This window comes from Syngnathoides biaculeatus, chromosome 4 (genome assembly GCF_019802595.1).
Source record: "Syngnathoides biaculeatus isolate LvHL_M chromosome 4, ASM1980259v1, whole genome shotgun sequence".
Lineage (NCBI taxonomy): Eukaryota > Metazoa > Chordata > Actinopteri > Syngnathiformes > Syngnathidae > Syngnathoides > Syngnathoides biaculeatus.
Genome location: NC_084643.1, coordinates 29073232 through 29090466, shown reverse-complemented (window position 1 = coordinate 29090466; position 17235 = coordinate 29073232). Strand labels below are relative to the sequence as shown.

At 39.8% G+C, this 17235-nt stretch overlaps 1 protein-coding gene across 2 annotated transcripts in view; it reads left to right on the top strand.

Annotated features, from left to right (window-relative positions):
- Window positions 1-17235, top strand: part of arb2a (ARB2 cotranscriptional regulator A) — a 181783-nt gene that overhangs the window by 122604 nt on the left and 41944 nt on the right. For both annotated transcript variants that reach the window (XM_061817581.1, XM_061817580.1), the window contains exon 10: window positions 5426-5510. In XM_061817581.1, coding sequence (XP_061673565.1) covers window positions 5426-5510 — 85 coding nt within the window. The remainder of the gene's footprint in view (window positions 1-5425; window positions 5511-17235) is intronic.

Genomic DNA, 17235 nt, shown 5'->3' with positions numbered 1-17235 from the left:
TTTTACCATCATTCCATGTGCTGCGTAATTGCATATCCACTAATAAACACACACACACAGACACTAAAAGTAACACACTCCTCTTGGGTACACAATTTCAACAACCCAAACACAGTTGGATGTTCTATGTAAACTGTAGGCGTTGCTCAGTGTGATCGGACACACACACACACACAGTGGTAGTGCAGCACAGATGGTGCTTCGCACCACAGAGTGAAGCTTGCAGTGACCCTTGATAATGCTCATGATGGTGTATATATATGGGTGCCCACAACAGTGGGTGCATGTGAGGTCGGGGCAGCCCAGCAGTATACAGCTTTCTTCTCCTCGGACAGAGATAATTCCCTCCCTCTGAGGTCTGAGAGGTCACTGGATGGTGAGGAGGAGAAGAGTGTCAAAAGGAGGCGTTGGGATTTAGAGATCAGTGCCCGCTGGGTTGCGTTGTATGGACCAAATGGTTCAGATGAGGGGCAAATGACGTCATTGCAATGACGGACCAAACACAATCTAAAGGAGTGAATACCACATAGAACGTACAGACAATGGTTGAGGATGTCCCATGTCACTCTTCCATTGACTGACATAAACATTCAATTTAAATCCCATAGAGTGCCAACTGGAAAGGACACGATGGGAAAGAAAATCAGACCAAAAGGAAAGTGATGCAGAAGGACTAGAGAACATGAAGAGATGTATGGATTAAGGACGAGTCGTCCAATAAACACCAGCATGCATGTGTGTCTATATGCGTGCACGTTTGCATCCATGCAAGTGTGTGTTATGTTACGGTGTGTGTGTGTGTGGTGTGTGTGTGTGTGTGTGTGTGTGTGTGTGTGTGTGTGTGTTGTGTGTGTGTGTGTGTGTGTGTGTGTGTGTGTGTGTGTGTGTGTGTGTGTGTGTGTGTGTCTCAGAGAGAGAGAGAAATGTGAATGATGGTGTACAGCTGGCAGCCTGTCACAGTCTCCAAGGTGTCTCCTGTCACAGTACTGGCCTGCTGTCACACTCTAGTGGCCTGCCTAGAGCTTATATGAACACATACACACACAGTACACTATAATCATGAATAAACCATCCTAATCCGTACCTGTAGAGAGCAAGTGGAGAAAATGAGAATGGGTCGGACAAGAGAGCAAGATAGACAACTTTCTGAGAAGTTGGTATTTGACAGCTGTGTTACGGGTTTGGAGACTTTTGCAGTTAGTGCAATAGCACACAGCTCAGGCCAGTTTGTTTGTGAGAAATGAACTCACAAGAATGCGAGTAGTTGTATGCACACACATTGTATACAGTACAAGCGACAGTTTTATCTTTAGGTTCAGATCAATACAACAGTAGCATGTGATTTGATTCATTACCACAATAATCTGACTTGTTTCTTTACTAATTCTTCAATTGTCATTCAATGTAAAGATAAACTTGTCGATACATTTTACATATTTTAGTTTAAATGTGAAGGCTGAATATAAAAATATCACAACTTTTTGAAAAGTACTAATCAATTTCTGGCTCCTAAAATCCAGTTTTAAGTTACAGTGCTGTCTGGTATAGTAAAATTTCAATTGATCTATACCATATCTGGTTTGGCATTCTGCCTTTTGATGCCTATTGCAATTGTATTGTATATACAAGACATCCCTAAACCCTACGGGTGCAAAAAATCTTCAAAAACTTTAATGATTTGATTACAAAAAGAGTCAAAACAAATTTTCTGTCTCGATGATTCACATAGATCATTTTTGTTCTAATGCAGAAATAAGCACAAGCCTGGAGGTAAGAGTCCATAAAACAGAATATCCAGAATTTGTTCATTTCACACTTACTGGCTGACTCAACTGCACATTAGTTTATTTAATATAACTTACCGCTGCTCGGTAGAATGAAATGCAATCCCCCTACTGGTGGTCAATGGTAGATAAAGTGGGGGACTTTCAATTACTTTCTCAAACAAACATAATAAACATATAACAAGACTCGCCGCATAGCCACAACTGACACACACGCCCTCAACAGACTAGCTTATGGCTAGCCATTAACACCAGGGACTATCCTGAGACAAGAACAGCCAATTCTACACCCTCATTAGCTGACTCCCATGTCACTCACCAGACCAGGCTCCACCTCTTAAAGCCAAAGACATTTAAAGTTGTAGGTACTACAAAGTAGAATGTGGTGATGGAAATTTGAATTGTACAAAAATAATACCTGCACCTCATGCTTACTTCGTATTGTTTATTAATGCAAACCACACCTATCATCTTTCCTCCACTGGTTTGTGTCCCTAATGCGGAGCAGTTCAAGCAAAGAGGCATGGACCTCCCCATCTCAAATCCTTCTTCTAGGTCCCAAGAGAGGACGCCAATACCCTCTCAGGCTGTAGTCTCTCCTGGGTGTGCCCCAAACCCTCCTCGCAGGGAGGCAACTAGGCAGCCATAGTTGACATCCAAGCTCCTCTGGTCTCTCTCCATGTGGAGAAGGAGCAGCTGTACTCTGACTTACTGTATGTATTATACCAGGGGGTGTCTTTTGAGCCAGCATTGGAGGGCAGACGTACCTGGCACCATACCTCCATGGATCCACCACACCCAGGGAGAATCAAAACAGTCATATGCAATATGAAACGCAAAGTTGTCTTCCGTTGCTGAATCTGGTTCTTAGCAACTAAGCCACAGTCCATTCAACAAGCTCAATATGGAATCCCCATCTTTGCCCATGAAATTGTATTTGTGTTGCAATGAAAATCCACATGTAAAAAAAAAAAAAAAAAAAAGCAACTGCTGCTCATCCTTTATTATCCCATGTTTACTTTCATGTCCAGTGCTTTTATAAATACAGTATTTCTAGCTTCAGACAACCTTCTTCCTTTATACTCTAATCATAATATTATATCTGAGGTTAACCATCTAGCTGGAGGTCCATGTTTGTGTGCACATCTGACATAGTTCCAGACTGTCTGTCTAGGTGAATGGCACCATTGATTGGTGGACGGGCGTTACTTGAAGCGATTATGCTGTTCGTAGGAGGCATGCAATGTTATGTGCCATCCTTTTGTCATGGCTCTCTAATCCCCGCCAGCAGGCTTTGCCTTTATGTGGCACTGGTCTCCCACAGCACTGGTGGAGTGTGCATGTGTGTGTGTAAGTATGTGTATTATTTGAGCATTTGTGTGCACATATAGACTTAACTAATCCATTCCAACCTGGTGTTGGTGGTCAAGGTGAATTGAAGAGGGTTCCTTTGAAAGGCACCCCTCCTTCCCCTCTCTCCAGCCACTTTCAGGTGGCCCCTCCACGGCCCAGCTGACATATTCCTCCAGCATTGCCGGATGACTTATTTGACACAGAACGAGACACTTAATCTAGCAGTCAAGGCATTGTGCTGCAACCTGAAGGGTGCAAAAACCTACAAAATCACATTCCTGCTCCTATATTTTTCTGATCTCCTTACTGTTCTTAAACCTGGAGGTGAAGCAAGGAAAAATGCGGACTATATTTGGGCCACATTTATTTGAAATTCCTGTTTATTTCCCAGCACTGGATTGCAGCAAATCTCACATGAGCCTATTGCTTTTATCTTAATAACAGTAATTTCTCTACACATCCCAATGGAATTTTTGCATGTCTTATTGATATTTGCCAAGGATTTGTGTACACGGGGCAGATGTTTCATCATAATAACCTCCGCCATGAGTTTCTATATTTGTCTGTAAGCTTAAATTAAATATATCATGGGTGGGACAAAAGAGAAGTGCTGCACGTCAAACAGCCAGTAACAGAAAATATTTGTTTTGACGTCGCTCCCATCAACAACAGCTGGGTTAACTTACCCTTCAGCTATCTTCTTGGTTTGTGTTTTAATATTCCTACAGAAAAACAAAAACACATGAATAAGAAAATAGATTGCATCGTTACAGGCATGCACGTAGTGTTTGTCATGTTTGGGCGTTCGGGGAACTAAAGTGGGAGAGGGTTCATAAATTTGTCAGTCAGGGCCTTGGGAGTCAAGGTCGCTGAGTGCAAAAATGCAAAATAGCCTGTAAGCTTCTCGAGACCCCCCACAATTCAACGGCTGACCCACACTTACACCAGTAGACACACAAGTTGTTGCACAACGCTGTAATGGACCAGGGTGAAAGTAAACAAGAGCAGATAAGCAGTGATTCAGAAGGACGCCAGCTGCACATTGTAATCTCTTTACATGTTCTCTTTCTTCTATTGAACTTTTATCTTATCAGGCAAACGTCTTCTCCAAGCATTCCTTCTCAGCCGCCCTCTTTCCCTTTCTGCTGTCACCCTGGTTCAGCACACATACAAACACACACTCTCTGACAAGGGAAAATATACTTTATGTTTGCATCCCCCAAAAAATAAAAAGTCTCAAGTACTTTAGCAAAGACTTGAGCGAATAGTTGTTCAGAGTGACATTCGTACAGCTAATCATAGGTCCCTAATGTACTCCCTTCCCAATAAATTACACTTGTGACAGTTTTAAAGCCGTATGCTGATATTTTACACCAATCCTCCCTCGGTCCTGTTTCTTTCTTCTGCACACAACACAATTTTAGAAACTTCAATTGTTCCATTCCTGGCTTTAACTGATTTTCAGTATTTTCTATTGCAATTCATCAATAGCTATTAATTACCATTACTCACTTTTAAACTGCCAGTCTACTTGATAAATTGAACAAACATACAGTATTTGTTGTAATTGTGTGTAAAATGTTTGATTTTAGCAAGTATGTATAAAGAGGAGCCAAGTCTCTGGAAGATGAAGAGAGGTAAAGTAGATGAAGAGGTCCACTCCTTTTTCTGACAGTGGTGCTGTCAACCACTTGGGGGGTTTGAGACCGACTGTGTGTGTTTGCAGGGGGTTATGGGTCAGCAAGCTGGGCAGACTCCCTCCCCTGGTGCACCCACTGATTCACCATGGCACAGGAACTCGGCTTTCCACCACAAACAAACAGCAAGATGTCTAACCAACATGTCACAGAGCTTTTAATTGCTTGTTCCTGTCTCTTTCTCACTCTCCTCCCCCCTTCCTTCAGTTACACACTCACCTCTTCCTTGACTGCCCCCTTCCAGCTTTTCTTTGTTTTACTGCATCTTCATTTTCTCCTCCATCTCCCTTTTTCTAAATGTTTTGTTTTGTCATATCACAATTTGCATATAGGTGAGTTTCTTTTTTGAGCCGACATTCACCGGCCTCTCAAATTGGTAGACCTGCACATCTAAGGTCATACAGGACAAGAGGTTTAACAAAAACCCTGCCTCTGCAAACGTGTCTTTTATATTTACTAAGAACTCATCTCATAATGATGCAAATATGGTAGTTCTATGCCATTGCATTACACACACACACACACACACAATAATAAACATTACTCCTTGATTATTGAAGTCTCTCTTCTTGTTTTTGTGTGTCCTCATAGCATTGTTGTAACTGGGTCTCAAGTCCAGAACCTCTGGACACCCCCCTGGACTCCATGCTGCCAGACTGCCCACGCGTCTCTGCAGGTACCAAACCTAAAAAGACCCACGCAGTCTAACATTTGATATTTTCTTTTTTGTTTGAGATTGCTTTTACTGTTGGAATAAAAATGTATGACCAATATTGATACATTACATAGAGTATAAAGTGAACTGAGATTAGCATCACATTTTGCCAAAACAGATTTTGGCTATGTGATTTAACAAAGTTATTTAATGACGTTAAGTGAAAGGTGTTTAAATCAAGGGTCTAATGAGGTGCAGTTAGTTTTAAAGTACCTCAGACGTACAAAATGCTTATGGGTCAAACATTGTTGAAAGGCCCAGTCTCTAGGTCCACTATGTCTATTTACATTCCAACTCGTGTGATCAATAGGGTTGATTAGGTTGATAAGACGACCGACTGAGAGTCATCTCAAGCAAAGAAACCGAAGCTTGGAACACACATTCACAGTGTTCTTTCCCATTCGCAACTGTAAAGTTCTGTTTGATTTTGTTTCTATTTCTATCATCTTGGTTGCGCCCTCGCTTCCTCTTTCTTTTTCATCATTCACTCCCTCAGCTACATCGCTTAATCCACCCCTGTGGTGTTTGGCTTTCTGTCTCCATGCCCTCTCTGCAGCGGACTGGCCTTGATGATGTCACAGCCATCATGAGAATGTGTCCTTAATGCAGGATTAGGGATGAAAGCTGTAATCCTCAACATGACCATTGATAAAGAGATGATGATTGCAAGTGTTTTGGAAAACCATCATACATCCTAAAATATTTGAAAAACGAGCACATGACTCAAAAGGACATTGACAGCTATTATGGAGATTGAGAAGTCAGGAAATCACTCATAATAGTTTTACCCTTAAAGTTGATGTAAAATTACCCACACCAATGTTCAAACGCCAGGCTATTATGTAAAAAATAAAAAACGACATCAAGATAAATTATATATTTTTTTTAAAATCCTATAACTTTTACATTTTATCAGTCCACAACACTTTGTCCAACATGTGTTTGGGAGAAATCAAGTGTGTTTTTGAAAATTTTTCTAAATACAGTTGAACCTTTTGGCAAAAATTCCAAAAGGTATGTTTGACCCAAACAAAACTGTTCATCACCAAAAGAACACCATCCCTACAGTGAAACAATAGTGGCAGCATCATTTTCTGGGGTTGTTTTTCTTCAACTGGTACTGGGGCCTTAGTCAAGTTGCAGGGAATTGGGAAAGCAAAAAAAAAAAAGTGAAGTGAAGCCAGTGAAATGCCTACAAAACCAGAACAGGTGAAATATATTTGGGTTTTATCATGATGATCAAAAGGATTTTAAATGGTGAATGGTGAAGGTGTGTGCTGACTCCCATTCAACAAATTTCCAGATCATTTTTTTGCTGAACACAACCATATTACAGTTACAAGAGGGTGTGCATACTTGTGCAAAAATGTTATTTCACCCATTCAATTTGACTTCTCCTCTTGGAACTACTTTTAAGAACATCCAATTGAGTTGTACAGGTTTCAAGCCACATTATCAGTAGAAAAAGTTTTGAAATTATATGTCTTGGTCTCTTTTTTTTTTTCCACCCACAAAACGCTGGCATTTGAACACAGGTGTAAAGACCTTTTATATCCTTTGTACCTGTTTGGGACTACACAACAACCTCGTCAGACACATTTTCCTCCCCATTAGGACATTGTGGTTTATTCTCTCTATATCCCGTCTGTGAAATGCTTGTGAAAGTATAGGTCATTTTTCACATAGTCTACATGTCACTGAATCCCTCTCTTAACACCACTATCTCATCTCGGTCACTACAGCACCATGTTCCACACGGTGCTGTGTGGGTGGTACGTCTCGACATCTAACGGTGAATCAGCAACTTCAAATGTCAGCTAGCCTTCGATATAAAACCCGGACTGTATTTCATGTTCAAATGTCTCTTTTTGCTCTGGTGTTCAATGCAGCGTGAAAAAACAGCAGTCTTTTGAGTCCAGAGATCCAGGTCCCACTTTTTCAAAGCTGGCATAAATGGTACGGTTGGAGCACTAAACCATTTGACACCATGTGTGTATGTGTACGCTATTGACTTGCGTTCTATTGACTTAAAGCGAGCTGAAAAGATTCCAGGCTCAGGCCTGTTAACAAAGCTGCCAACTCAGCTTGTCTCTGGTCTTTTGGTAGCAGCTTCTGATGTCAAAGGTTGGCTCGGTCGCCTTTGTGTCCTTGGCAGCCTGGCAGGTTCGCAGGCAGCGGCAATTGTCGCGAGAGTCGCGCCAGAGCAGCAGAGGTGACGAGGTTGAAGGAAGGCTGTCATGGCACTGCGGCCCAGCACTTCAGTCAATAAACGTAGCGCCCTCGGCAGTCACCTCTTCTGCTACCATGAATTGTCCAATTGAGGTTGCTATGCAAAGAGTATGCAGTGTCCTTGTGTATAGGTGGGGGGTTGTCACTGTTCACACGATATAGTTTCTTAGCTTCAGAAAACATCACTCAATCGCCATTGGAATAAACACGCACACCTTTTCCTGCAAGCTGTTTGGCAGTTTGTAGAATGTCCGAGGAAGTTATAAATGCTCTAAAAACCTGCAACTTTATGCTATCATCACAACACTATAAAGATAGCTTTGCGATAACAAAGTATACTGTAGATTGTGTAGGTTCCAAAGTAAGAAAAATAATTACCCTAAGAACTAAAATAATGGCAAATTAATAATTTCCATTTATATATATATATTTGTGTGTGTGTGTGTGTGTGTGTGTGTGTGTGTGTGTGTCATCACATAGCTCAACATTTCTTGTCATGAATCCCAGATGTGGCTAGAAAATAGCCCAGTTTAATCGTAATATCGTGGAGAGGTTTTTTTTTTTTTTTTGATGTCTGCTTAGACTATGGCGCGAGGCCTGCTCAGGCTACCTTAAAAGGAAATGGGTTGAAAGTCAAGTCTTTGCTCCTTCTGCCTCTGCACCCATTCTTCTTCTTATGCCATACCTCACCCCTCCTCCACATGCGCGCTGCTGTGATGATATGACTACTGTGTTCTCCATACTCCAAAACATTTGGCTCAAGAGTAGAAGTGAAGGATGTCATGAGGAAGTTTGTCTGTTGTTGCGAGTCATCTGTGAGTCAGTGTTGGTATACTGACATGGAACTGGGACAGAACTAGAATTTCCTGGTAAAAAATGTCCAATCCATTAAAACCTAGACCCAAATCCTTCATACTTGTATAAAAGTATTTTCACTTCATTAGACTTTATTTTTCTCTATAGTAAAACAAATTGTTCCCAATTTAATTACCTTTAAATTGTCAAGCACCCAACCTGAATCTTTGCATATCGCCTCTATGCAAAGTGGAATTACTACCCTAGCCGCTAAGCTGATATTAAAAGCAGTTGGAAAATGGCATGGAGTGAGGTAAGCGCTTCCAAAACTGTCACTTTGAGGCAGGAGTTAAGAGTCAGGCACTTAAGGGAGGGGGAGAGTTTGAGATGATTTAGGTGTGATGAGCGACAAATGAGGAGAGGGAAACACCCCAACTTACCATTTTCAGATCCGCTGTTTGCGACGCTCAGTTTGGTGACCCATTTCTTGGAAAGACCGAGCTATAGTTCAAGGGGGGAAAAAAACTTGTAACGAATAGAACATGCCCGCAATTATACACACTTCCTGTTGAGTGATTACTCATTGTCCAAGCTGATCATTAATTACAACGGCTGAGCTCTCTGTAGGTAAACACTGATTAATGGCTAACAAAAATAGGTTAATGTCTTACCTGTACTTTAATTATCAAATATTCAGTTACAAGCAAACTAACACAATGTAGTAATTAAACCTAATATGTTTTGTTAAGGGGCTCAATGTCTTTTTCGTTTTTCATTCCAGTTCGTTATTTTTCAGCACATGGACTGAGATTACACAACCATGTGTGCCATGCTTTTTTTTTTAATTGTGATTTTATTTTTTCATGTTTGGGTTGTTGTTTTTTTGTTTGTTTGATTTTTTTTTCAGTTTGAACCTGACTTGTTGACACGTTCAAAAAGTGAAATTAAAAATGTCATATTGCATATATTTATATATATATATATATAGTTTTAGTTTTTACCAAACATTAATTAGAATACCATGGTTAGCAACAGTATTCACAAAATAATATTGTTGAACTTCTTTTCCAAATGTTATTCTTTACGATTCAAATTTACAAAATTAAAGTATGTATTACCACATTTATTGACATTAAGAAGAGCAACGGACAATCTATTAATCTAACATGTTAATAAAGAAGGTCTTTCCCTTAAAAAAAGTTGTCATTTTACTAAAACAACTGGGGATCCAATGAAAATTGAGATGAGAACTGTTTTGAACCCCTAGCCTAAGTTTGGGAAACACACATTATACACACAAATACAGTAAATCTGTGTTTCACTTCAGGTTCTACACTAACCCTCACCTCCCTTATCCGTGCACTGTTGACCGTGAAACAGCTTTTCGCTTTCAGCACCCTTTCTCTACACAGATACGCGCACACACACACACACGTTTATGTGATGTCTTGCTCCAAGAGGAAACTTGGGCTCACACAAATTAACATCATCCACCTTGAACATCTGTGTTATTTCAGCTTGTTAATGTGGAAGTCCGCTCAGTGCCCTCAGTCGGCCATGTCATATTTCCACAAATGTGTTTCAGTGTTTTTGTAGCCCTACCGTGACATATTGCCGTGTTTAGCAGGAAATAGACAGGTAAACTCTGGTGAACCGCACTTTGGCCTTTGGCCCGGATACACTGTGACTGTCTCAGGCCTTGCGTTGAGTCACAGTTGTAATGAACCATTTGACAAACTGCCAATAGAAGATAAAATTTGATCAATTCAAATGTCATATGAAGAACTATAAGCTGCAATGCTGTCATATAGGATTACAGTATCTGAAGCAAGTATACCTCGAGGGTGTTGCCCTTTATTGGATGCTGATTCTTGATGAAAGCATCCTATCATTCAAATAATAATTTGTATAATACAAAATACTGAACATACAGGAACATTAGAGCACGTTTTCTGCAAAGAACAGTGTCTGAATATAAGAAGAATTTTAACAACTTTGAGGGAATTCAAGGCGTTGTGAGCAGCTAACGGTATGCTTCAAATGTAATTGGCGATGCGTTACAGAAAAAAGGACCGCCTTGTGTGCATTTGTTTGTAAGATGAATGAAAAAACTTATCTAACATGTTCCAACCTATTAATCATCTTCTATTCACACCGTCTGTTGTTTTTATTATGTGGAAACGGCGCAATTTTCCAAACCTGTAAGGTTTTCTAAACATCAACAAACATTTTTCCTTTCAGTCTTTTTTCTAGCCCAACAACCCAAAATAGGTTTTAAAGCACTGACCTAGCCTTGACCTGTGCAAGCTGGTTCATCTTTCTCTCAATTTTTCCAAATGTTGTTCATAGTTCAACAAAAAGGAAAGAAAGATGTCACAGAAATGTGCTGACATTTAGTACTTGGATTTCAAGCGCCATCAGCACATCTTACCTTCTTTTGACCTGTGTTTCCTATTCTCTTCTGAGAAAGAGATGAATGGGACACAATAGTTTTGCAGATGCGAGCTTGGATGCCCACAGTCATTGTCAGGTCAAACGTATTCCACGGTGACAAGGCAATCTGATCCGTCGCGTACGTTGCCTTTCTCGTGGGAACATTTCCTTTGAATCAAACACTTGATCGCTTTGATAGACTTCTTTGATTCCATTCGAGGCAACTGTCCCTGTTTATTGATCAAATTCAGTGCTTTGATTTTTTTTTTTTTTTTCCCTCAACCCATATCTTCCCCTACATCAGGATTGTCAAAGATAGGCCATTGCGGTCAATCGACAAGCCCTTGCTACATGACCAAGACAAGCGTGCTGCCATTTGTTTGTCTTAGCAGACAAACGGAGGTGACGAAGGCGATCAATACGTCGAGTTAATTATTGTTCGGGCATCTCAAAGCTGCATTTAAAATTTGTGTTTAGCTTATATTGTAGTATTGATTTAGGGGAAAGAAACTACTTTTCTCCGAGGAATTCATCCCGAGTTTAGTACTGTAATTAACTGTGCTTAGGGAAAGCTGACTATTCTACTTATTATACATTTACGATATTGATTTTTTTTTTTTTTTTTTACTTTCTTGGTTAATTCAAAATGTTTCAACATTGCCCCACTCCAACATCCTACCCACTTTAAATGATGGCCATATATATCATTTTGGGCAGATCTATCCATTATTGGCCTTCTTTCTGGAGTTGGTTCCGAGATTTTGAGTAAATAGTTCTCAACCCTAGAGAGGATAAAGCAGTACACAAACTGGATGGATATTTAAACACCTTTACACACACATTTTTACACGACTGCTAATTCTTTCCACTCCAAGTGTTCTTTTTGTTTGTGTGACATGATTGTTTTGATGTGATAATGGCATTAAAGACACATGTGGTTTTCTGCCCCGACATCTTGGCGTCAAATATTTTCTTAATAGGTGAAGCACACTTAAAATCTCATATATTCTGTCGCACACGCTTCAGTCTTTCCTTAATGAGTTATTGCTTAACCCCATGATAGAACTTAAAAACAAACCTCATAAGACACATGCTACCTGTCATAAGATCGATGATCTATTCATTAATTAATGTGTGCGGTATGTTTATGTTGCACATGCCCATAAAAAGGATTATGACAATATAAGAGCACTATTACTTTAACAGCACTGTGTGCTGTGATTATACTAACTAGAAGAATGTCAGCAAAACTCAATTTGAGGTCTTCAGTTCACATTTGCGTTCCATAAATTATCCAAGATGTTTTATAGCAAATAATTTTTTTCCACAACCATTGTTGAGCAGGAAATAAACCAATGGGGTTACAAAATAGAAGAGAGCCTGGTGTGCATAAATGAAAGTTCAACAAGGTTCAACAAAACACTTATACAATTTGCTGCAATATAGTGAGGTTTTATAATCTCATTATCATCTTAGTGCCAGATTTGCCCATGAGGACTGTTCTGCATTCACTTTTATTAGCTCCTTAAGATTTGTCCATTTGTCCTTCTACTACCAGCCAATCACTGGGGCACAATCTCCAGTAATTATGCCTCCCCTTCTTGTTTCTTTTTTCTATTTTATGTTTTCCACTTGCTTTCCTTACTGCTGTACTTATCTTTTTGCTAAAGGGCAAACAGAAAGTAGTTTACCTGATACTTGATTTTTTTTTTCTTTTCTATATGAAGTCATTGCAGCTACTCCATATCCAGGGAGTGCATAAATATGGGGGGGGGTTATATATAGATATTCAATTTTGTGTAATTTAAGCATTTAAAATTTCTTTATTTTTCACTCTGAAAATATTGTTTTGAATATAACCATTAGTAGCATCTTTGTTGTTGCACTGGACTTCATATACTGTTACTTTTTCACCCTATTTAAAAACTGCATTTTAAATTCACTTGGGTTACATATTTGTCTTATAGTTACATTTGTTTGCTGATCATGAACAAATCAGGGAAACGATGCAAAGATGTAAGAATTTGAGAAGGGGGCCGATACTTTTTCACAGCACTGTTTACACCATGGTCTTCCTTCTCCAAGGCCAGGGAAGCCAGGGTCAGATAGGGGAGCTAACATACTGCCTACAGTAAAGCAAGCCACGAATCCCCAAGCCTCTTAGCTGCTGTGGGTAGTGTCCATCCCTGGTCACACAGAGGGCATCCCCAGATTAGTGCTTCACGGACATGGATCTCATTTGCCCATATGGCCTCTTCTCATTGAGTTGATATAGGCTGTACAGTAATCCACCCCCCCACTCCAAGCCTTTACCCCTGACCTAAACATGTGGCAAACTACTTGGAAGAACACACAAACCTTCCAACACATTTGATGGCTGCTCTACTAGTGAGTAATGCTGATTGTGGAAAAAAATGTGGTCTAGTTTATTTTTGTTGGTTTTATTCAAGGTAATCCTTTTTTTAATATCATTTCTTGGCATTATATGCAGAATATAGTCCAATATAGACCATCAAATAAGAAATGTCATTTTGACATCTTGAATTCTGATGATTTTAGTTCAATCTAAAGTTCAAACCATAGGGTGAAATTAATCCAATAAACCCCCAGATGGTCACAGAAAATCATAACCACTGCTAGCATGAATAGCATGAAAAACCACCATCATGTGTGCTCAATGTCACTATAGCCTCATTGACAGAATTGACAAGTGTTGCAGTGCAAATGTGTACCCTACTGTACAAAAACGTCAAAATGACATACTGAAAACACTAAGCATGTTGTGCTTGAAACATTAAGTTTTGTCTCTCGAGTACTAGTTTGACATTTCCTATCATACAGGATACCATTAAGTGGTTTAGGACCATGGCCATCATTCCTGTTACCTGTTCCTGTTAAAATATGTGAAAAGTTCACACCATGCTTCATTTCACTCCACAATTGACTCCCTGCAGGTGTGACTAGTGAAACACACTAATCCTGTTTTAGCCTATGTAAAGGGTTCCCCATAGATGCCACCATAAGGTGAATTTAGTTAAAGGGATCAAGTAGATTAGTGCAGAGAGAGGCTAATCTATTGAATAATCAACCGAGAGTGTCACTGTAAACTCCGGTCGGTTCCTGATCCTACCAGTCCCACATCATGTTTAAGACAACACAAACCTCTATGGGGTCCACATTGACCCCTCCTGAGCAAATATACCAGAATATTCTCACCTTGTAAGAAAAAAAAAAATCATGAAATGCTTCCTGCTATTGCTTTCTTTAAATGCGACTTACTGTTGATTTATATTTAATGATTCAAACTTCTACTGAAGTTTCCAAGTCCAAATGTTGTGATGATCCCACATCTGGTGTGTGTGGGTGTGTGTGCGTGCATGTGTGTATGTATGTGTGTGCGCGCGCGCATGATTCTATTGACCGTCTACTATATCTGTCTTTATGTACTTAAAACTTTTCTGCCTCTGAAAATAAACTTCTATAAACTTCCCAATTTTCAACAATTGGGTCATAATTAAATTTATCATAAGTGTATTGATTATAAGATAGAAGTCCTGGAACTGGTGATGATATTTGTACCACAATAAGAAGTAAGACACTCACACTTGAGTCAACATAATTCGCTTTAAATTGTAATAATCTCATTCAAAGAAGTTTATTTTAATATGCACGTTGGTAAAAGTTGCAGTATATTCCAGTGGTGGTTTTGAGTCAGCAGCTGTGACCCAGAGGGTGCCATGTATTGACGGATATAAACTTTATTAACCAACCATCTCCCTGACAGGAAACAAACAGCCTGCGAAAACAAATGTGTGCTCAAATTTCAAAAACACCCCAATTAGAGGATGATTTTTTTCCCCTCCCCTCCCATTACCCCACGGAAACCAACACAGAGTAGATATGGGCAAGCAGTAACAGCTTGTTTGTGGTCTTGGAAGCAACAATTATAAAGTGCTTGGAGAATTGTTGTGCTGCTGATGCATGTTGTGACTGTGAGTAATGAGAGAAGCTGTGCTGTTGCCTCACTGAAATCTACGACTCCTAATCCTCAAACCTTGTCTCTGCCTCCTTCTGATGTGTTTATCCACCAGCACCCCTCTGACCATCAGCGGTCAGTCACCACTTTAGACGGTCCACAGTGACCTCTGACCTGTGTTGGCAGACTTCTCTGAAAATAGTCTACTAAGTCTCAAGTAATTTGGCAGTAACTGTATCATAATAGGTAGTTTGGAACTAAATGTGTCTTGCTAACTGCGATAATAATGCAATCATGTTGAGTATTTTTTTCACGCTTGATTAAGCCATATTGAAGTTACCTTCAATATTAGAAACAACTAATAACTATAACTTGCTAAATATTGTATTTTTTAAATTTAATATCCCTCTGAGACTATCACATAAAACTGCGCATTACAATCTTTGTAATGGGAAAATTTAGAAACTGCTGCTTCGTGTCCTCTCAAAATTATTTTGTTTGGGGTGTTCCAGGATATTTGATGTTTTCAAATGGACCTTGTGCTCTTTTTACTAGTTGATTTAAGACTTCAACCAAGAATCCGTGACACATTATTGACGATTTATGTCTTTTCTTGTCTGTAGAGGTGTGACAAGGCATTTCATGTCTTATGCATGTTTAAATCCCAAATGAGGGCGGTGGTTACAAAGTATGTTATCTCGTTATCTTGGAGCCTGCCCCCTCGTGCGGCGCTCCTCCTTCATGCTGTTCCGCCAGTATGTCGCCAATCGCAGGACTCACTTGTCAACGTGTACTCCTACACAAACTCCATGTGCGCGCAGATATCTGCATGTGCATGGATATGCTCAGCGACAGGCCCTCCACATGTAGACGCACTTACAGATACGCCCTCCCTGATACGGGTTCGCTCGCACGTTGGTCCTTACACTAAGTTTGGAAGTTGTGGCAGGTAAAACAAGTTACTCCACCATAATATGGACTCTTGTTAGGTAGTCCATCCTCGAACAAGCTGTAGTTAGGCAGCTAAACAATTCTTCAAAACAGAGGCCAAGTGCTGGTTTGAAACTGTTTATTGCCACTCCCAGTCTAAGTTTGATGTAAAGCTCAACATAAAACAGAGAATTACACAGTCAATTCAACCAAACCAAAATCATACACACACTTTCGCTTGAGTGGCTTAACACGGTGCAAACCAGGCTAACTAAACTAGCTTTGATGTGCAGTACTTGTAAACCTTTAAGCACAAACGTAGCAACACAGACAGATGAATTGTACAATACTCACAGGCTTATATTCTTTACCCTGCTTTATACCTATCCTTTATCCCAAATTGAGTACAAGAACTGCAGTGTAGTTGTGACAGTCTTCTATGTTTCTTTAAATCTACATTTGGTTCTGTGTTATGCCATCCATCGGTGGCCAATTCACTCCTATCAAACACAATATTTATTGACTGAATGCAGCTAATTTTGATGCACTAACTGTTGAATTGCTTACGTTTTATTTTATTTTTAGTTTTTAATTGTATTTTTTTAGAAAATGTAGTATTTTTTTATTTAGAAAAACTGCAAGGAATTTTTTTGACGGTATTATTTGAGGGGGTGGATTAGATTAGTGGTGTTTCCAGTCATTTCAGTGAGGAAAGATGAGGTCTCGAGTTACGAGCATGATCACAGAATGAATTCCACTCATAAGTTACCACTATATCACAAAAGAGACGTACGCATTTTTTTCCTCCACAGCTGATAAAAGTGCCATATGCTTTACTTGCCAAGCTCATTGTCCATAGCAATCAATTTTGAAACAAATTTTTGTAGAGCCACTCCCGATCAATTTGCTTTTCATATGCTGCAGTAGTTAATTAGGTTTGAAGTACTACAATAATAGAATTTTATCTGCCATGGAAACATGCATCTCCTCCCCCAATCATTGTTGCTTTTTCAAAACCCGGGCGCGAATGATGCTATTTCAGGAATAAAAGGCTGGAGTCAGTGTTCCATCACTTTACATCCATCTTAATTTCCTTTGTTCATCTTATGAAGTCATATTTGTCTTTGAAAAACTATGCCACTTGATCTTTAGAAGTCATCGCAGCGCTCACTCCTTACCCTGCCCTCCTAACAAATGCCTAAAGAAAAGAGCAGCTTTCCAGTGAAGAAGCAGAGTCAAAGCTTGTGGGTTGCACTGCGTGTTGCGAACACTTCACATGTCCTAAGTGAGGTTGGCACCAGCTGTTGGGGCAGCGTCTCGGAG